The sequence below is a fragment of the Notothenia rossii genome (assembly GCF_949606895.1).
Source record: "Notothenia rossii genome assembly, chromosome: 4".
Classification (NCBI taxonomy): domain Eukaryota; kingdom Metazoa; phylum Chordata; class Actinopteri; order Perciformes; family Nototheniidae; genus Notothenia; species Notothenia rossii.
The window spans coordinates 63,355,571-63,361,743 of NC_136902.1; the positions used below are offsets into that span (position 1 = coordinate 63,355,571).

General features: G+C 42.4%; 1 protein-coding gene across 1 annotated transcript; it reads right to left on the reverse strand.

Moving 5' to 3' along the window:
- Positions 1–3,027: 3,027 nt before the first annotated feature.
- LOC307035309 (uncharacterized protein) lies at positions 3,028–5,893 on the reverse strand. Its single transcript, XM_079674449.1, has 4 exons — positions 5,593–5,893; positions 5,043–5,320; positions 4,586–4,920; positions 3,028–4,450 (listed from the first exon to the last, which is right to left on the reverse strand). Exons 1-4 carry the CDS (start codon positions 5,775–5,777, stop codon positions 3,641–3,643), a joined length of 1,608 nt encoding a protein of 535 aa, XP_079530575.1. The 5' UTR covers positions 5,778–5,893; the 3' UTR covers positions 3,028–3,640.
- Between the last annotated feature and the right edge of the window lie 280 nt (positions 5,894–6,173).

Consider the following 6,173-nt stretch of genomic DNA (forward strand, 5'->3'; position numbering starts at 1 on the left):
ACACCCGCTATCACTTCAGGTAACAGAATGGAGACGATCAGCCTGAAATCTGCTCTCTGTGGTGCAGGATTTAGTGTGTGTTTGAGAGAGTGTGTGTGTGTGTGTGTGTGTGTGTGTGTGTGTGTGTGTGTGTGTGTGTGTGTGTGTGTGTGTGTGTGTGTGTGTGTGTGTGTGTGTGTGTGTGTGTGTGTGTGTGTGTGTGTGTGTGTGTGTGTGTGTGTGTGTGTGTGTGTGTGTGTGTGTGTGTGTGTGTGTGTGTGTGTGTGTGGTAGGCGGGGGTGTATGGGAGCATGTGTTAACAAGCCTATTTGCCCATCCGACTGTTAATGTGTGAGAGTGGGACAGGGTGGATGCTACCTGCTCTCTGTAGAGACTCTGTGCCGGAGCACAGGTGGCGCTCAGCGTGCGTCCGCACCCCCACCTCCCTGTGTTTGTCAGAGATCAGACTGTGTGTGGCTATCTGTGCCTGAGTGTGTGTGTTAGCCTCAACTTTGTGACAAAGACGACCCCCCTCCCTTGTTTTGTTTTTTCAATTCTGTGTCATGCAGATATTTGCCCTATATTAAAGGAATCAATCGTCTTTTTTTGTAGCATTTTCTCAAGCGATTATTGTGAAATGTGTTACTCGCATTTAAGAACCAATTTAGAATTTGTTAAGCTTTTAAGCCCATTGTGGTGCATTCGGACAACTTGGAATTGGAACATTTCCAAGATTTCTACAGAAAAGGTGCAATTAAACGTAAATTTGGGGCCTGACATGAAGAAGCGGTCTGACATCACAAAACAATGGAAGTGTATTGTAAACCATAAACCATCAACCAAAATCCGACGTATTATTGACTGTATTTATTTAATGCTAGTTTATACCACATAGTTAAACTTGTTGTAAACTTGAAAAACTAAAGCTTAGCCCTGGCAAAGTGACTGCATGCTACATGCTTCAGACGGAGCCACATTTTCCCAGAGAAATGGATGGGGTTAGGTTAGGGAAGAGCGTAGGGCTCCGGAGGGTGTTTAAAAAAAACATTAAAAAAACTAAATAACAAAAGCCCAACTAAGACCATGTAAAAACCCTTTAAAAGCATTGTAAAAGCTCTGTTAAAACAAGACTGTGGTAAAAGACTGGTTAACCAATTGAGCCCCTAGCCTGTTTTTCAGGCCTCAGGCTCGAAAATGACTTTCCCAGAACAATTGACTATATCTTCACTTCTAAAAGGGTAAATTAATCATCTTTTTTCTCAAAGTAATGATAAACCTGTGAGTTGGATGTAGAAAACTCAGAATCAATAAATAATTTTTTTATTTTAAAGTAAATTCCGATTGAACATAGTAAAACAATTTAAATTAAAACTGCGGTCAAAGACGTGCACGCAGTTGTGGGCGAGCCTTCGCGTCCGTGCGCCTGTCAGGGAGGTTTGCCGGTCGTCCCTGTGTCAAGCAGAGTTGCGAGAGTCCTCCGAAATGAGCCGTTTGACATTTCTATGATTTTCGCGTCCCAGACTCCCAGGTCCTCCGGCAGCGACCCGGAGACGGATGTTGGCGCGCCGTCTCGAAGGATAACAAATTTCTCTAAAGGCTCGTCGAGGATCGATTATCGAGGAGGCTGTCTGGAGGAGCCGTAACCGAGGATACACTGATTTAGAGGAGAGAGGAGTCTCTCTGGAGGAGCTATAACCGACGGTACACTGATGTAGAGGAGAGAGGAGAGAGGAGTCTCTCTGGAGGAGCTATAACCGAGGGATGTATCCTCCGGAGTCGATTTCCGGCAACAGTGATGTTTAAAAGAGGCGTGACGCATGGCTGGACTTATGTCAACGAAGCACAGCTCTGCAAACTGTTCCCGTTGTGATTATAAGTTGTTTAAGATGATCAAATGTGCATCAGACTTTCTGCCCTTTACTGTTTGTTTACTCACTAATCACATCTCCCCTGGATGTTAGGCTACTTTTTTTTTTAATACAACTGCTTTCATTCAGATGCGATGTTTACAGTGACAACAGCAATAATATACTGTAAGTAACAAGCCTACATTACACACTTTATTTGTATGCTTTAGTAGATATATAAAAGTAAACAGTAGAGATTTTTCATGAAACCATATAATGCTTCACATAATAAAATATACAAGGACTGTAGCCTTATATTTATTATATGTTTTAGGAGCTGTATGTGTGTGTTGTACAGTGAGTAGGTGTGTGTTGTGGAGTGTATATGTGTATGTTATAATTGAATTTGCCGCCAGCAGAGGCGGTGTGTGCGTGTGTGTGTGTGCGAGAGAGTTGATGTGCCAGGCAGACAGGCAGGTATCAGTAGCTTATCTGACATATAAATGGTCAACATTTTTACTTTTTAGCCTACGAGCTCCCCGTTCGAGCGACTATTCCTTTGCAAAGTAGCATCACATTGGATATGCGCTGAAGTTGTCCTGGATTGGAATTTTTTTTCATTTTCGTTTGAGGAAATAGCAAAGATGTGCTTAATATGCATGAAAAAACGTAGGCCACTACCACATTCGTCATTTGTTGCGACACTTTACCTATACGTTCATACTCACCCCCAGAGTATGTCTAAAAAAATAAAATTAATTTCGTCCATCCTTTCTTGAGTTATACATTTGTCGTGTTTTTGGCGCCCCCTATAGTCCAAAAGGAAAATACCTTTGTGTGCCTATTCCCCCATACAGATTGAACCTATCCACCAGAATGTGTGTTATTTGGATATATGTGACCTGCTCTATCATTTTCAGTCACATTGACCCTGAAACACATTTTGAGTTTGATACACTGTTGGAAAGATGAGATTCTTAGCTTTCTAATGATATCAATATTGTTTTTGTCCTCCAAATATTAAGCAAAATACGTCACTTTACATAATGAATGTCATCGAACCATGATTTTGAGAAAAAGGCCTTCAAAGTTTGCAGTACTTTCTTAGGTATTTATTCAAATGAACCATACCATAAAACGAATTCATCTAGAGCTGTTTGCACAAAACACACACACACACACACACACACACACACACACACACACACACACACACACACACACACACACACACACACACACACACACACACACACACACACACACACAATATACTGTTCTCTTGTTGTCACTTTCATACATCAATACATGGAACAAAGGCACTCACATACACATGCACGCCGTACCAACGTGCACTCCCGTACACTCCCGAACTCACGTGCACGTTCATCAATTTATGTATGTATTTTGGTCATGTTTGAGCACATGCTTATGCGCACACATCTATTCCCATGTACATGGCCATGTGCACACCCAGACCACATGCACACCCGTACTCACGTGCACGCCCGTACTCACGTGCACACCCATACCCACGTGCAGAATCATCAATATACAATTTTTATGAAAAACACTATGAATAAATACTTAAATGAACTGATTGCATGTTAACCTCTAACAACATTAGAATCATTTGGCACAAAAGCTAATTTAGAGAAAGAAGCAAGCAACAGAACAGATAAATATACTACACAATATAAAAATAGCAAACAATCAACAGAGTAGCTAACAGTACTTAAAACCAATTTGAAATATATATTTACAGCATTTATAGAAGAATTACATAGTGTTGATGTATTATGCACTCTCACTCATTAAGGATGAGGTGTTAAGGGTTTGGGGCAGGTGATGTCTTTGGTTTCCTCAGTGCAGAACTCTCTGATCTTCTCAAAAAGATACCACTGCCGTTTTTCATCAAGCCCAGGGGGAGTCAGTTCAGTGGGACGTGCCTCCTGGTCAGTAAAGCACCCTGTGCGTAGCAGCATGAAGGATTCTTCTTCTTTACCTTCAAACTCCTTGGCGTAGACCACTCCAGGCTCGGCACTGGTGAAGCGTAGGTGATGGTACCTCTTGATACCTGGAAGCGGTCTGAAGCTGGGGGCAAGGAAGTTGTGCCAGTCGTCTGTTTTGACGAAGGTCTCCCCTGACTCATTGCCAACCAGCTGGGGGATGTTGACTCCAGTGACGGTACTGGACCTGACAGCCTGGCTGATGTCCTTCAGGCAGGACACTGGTGTGCGGCGGAACTGCTGCTTAAACAGGCCAAAGCACCAGTCAGGTGCAAATTTGGTGTGGCCAGCAATAAGAAAGTTGAGGGAGATATCTTCATGGAGTCCCACCATGCACCGCCAAGCAAGGTACCAGAGGAGGTATCTGTTTTTGTTCTGACCAGAGCAGTTGTCACAGTGCAGGTGAACATGTTTCTCCCCAAGCCCATACTGAGAGAAGAAGTGGTGGAGGTAGGCAATGACAGCATTGGAACCCTTGCTGCTGCAATGAGCCTCATCTATGAGGTAGTTTACCTGCTGAGGAACACCTTCACAGCAGACACCAAACAGTCCACACTTCCTGGGAACCATAAAGTAAATGGGCCCGGGCTGGAGAGGGTCACTGGGGTAGTGAACCTGTAACACCAGACCAACAGATGAATTAACTAATGAGTGATCTATACTCTAATTCTAAAAATGTGTGAATATTCATATTGTTACATTCCAAACATTCTGGATTATCACAGCATTCATCACATTCACACACCTCACCTGCTGTGCATAGTCAAAGCTGTAGTGGATGGTGATGTCTCTGCTACAGGGTTGGTTGGGTCCTAATTTGACACCCAGCTCTCTAGCTGTTTCTTTACAGCTGGCGACCATCTCCTGGTAAGCCTGACGCTCCACCCCCACGGTGCGGAGGTGTTCTTCCTGCTTCCTGAGCTTCGCTGACTTGACACAGTCGGGAAAGTTGGAGCTGCGGTAGATGGCAATGTTGTTTTTCTGACAGAACCAACATAGGTCTGTCATCGGCCTCCCAATAATGACACTGGGAGTCAGCTCCTTCCACAGCTTCCTAAATGTGCTGTTGCCAGCAGCACGGTGACCTGGAAAGGTGATTAAAGACAAAGATAGCATTGTTAGATTACTCATCATTAGTTTTCCATTGAGGTTTCCTCGTGTAAAAAAACCCCAAAAAAACAAGATTAAAATATAAGAAAATACCCACCCTTCTCCTGCATCTGAACCTTGTATTTCCGCCACACAGAGGACTTGGTCTCAGTTGTTGGTAGAACACTGATGTCCGTCCTCTTAAACCCTGGAATCCGTCCAGGAAGTGGCATGGCAAAGACATCTGCAAAGTTGGTAATGAACCGTACAATTCGCTGGATGTCTTCAAAGGACAACACCCTTTTGGTCACCACACGACCACCACGTCTTATCCTTGGGGCCAAGCCATGTTCCTTGTAGAACTTGATGATGCCTGTCAGCTTGTCTTGAGAAATTCTGGAATGGTTTAAAACATCAGTCTTTGATTGTTTTTTATGGCTTTATTTAATGTATGCATTGTAGTATATACATTGTCGTTGTATTTTTTCATTATGTAAAAGCATGTATATATATATATATTTATTTATTTATGTATTACTATTGCTGTAAATTCTGCTTCTATTCAGTTATTGTCAAACTCAGTTCAACTCATGCATGGCTTATTACCACTTCATTTGAAAATAGTAACACTACCAAAAGTGAAGTAGCCTTTTCAAAATCAAACTCACCCATGTAGAAACTTGAAAGTCTCCCGGCAGATTTTGTGCCCATCTAAGAAATAGGACGTTCTCTGCTGTTTCCGCTCCTTTTGGTGTCCTCTCTTTGCACAAGCGGTCTCTTTGGAGAGGTTTATGTTGGAGCTTATCTTTCCAAGTAGCACCAAATGCTTTTCACCTGGAAAATCATATAACATTACATAATGTGTTGTGTCAATCACTCATCACACACAACTTAAATCTTTAACGTGTAACAGAACACACAGGCCCACCCCCCACACATTGCCTATAGTATTATGTTAAACACACTCCCATACACACATATTATATCTATTATAAAGGGTAATAATAAGTACAGGCTAGTCTGGCAGTGACTCCAGAGTAAACTGCTCTCACATGAGATAATACATTTGTAGCTGCCTATCTCTGCACATCTTTAGATAATTAGGCTGGGGCCACATGTGATTTAAGGGGTAGCCAAAAAAATATGTCTCCCCATGTGGATAAAATGTAGGGTTGAAACATTTATGAAAATGTTCACCACAATAATTTTTCAATGAGTATTAGCCAACTTTAAGTTGTAGGTGGTCATG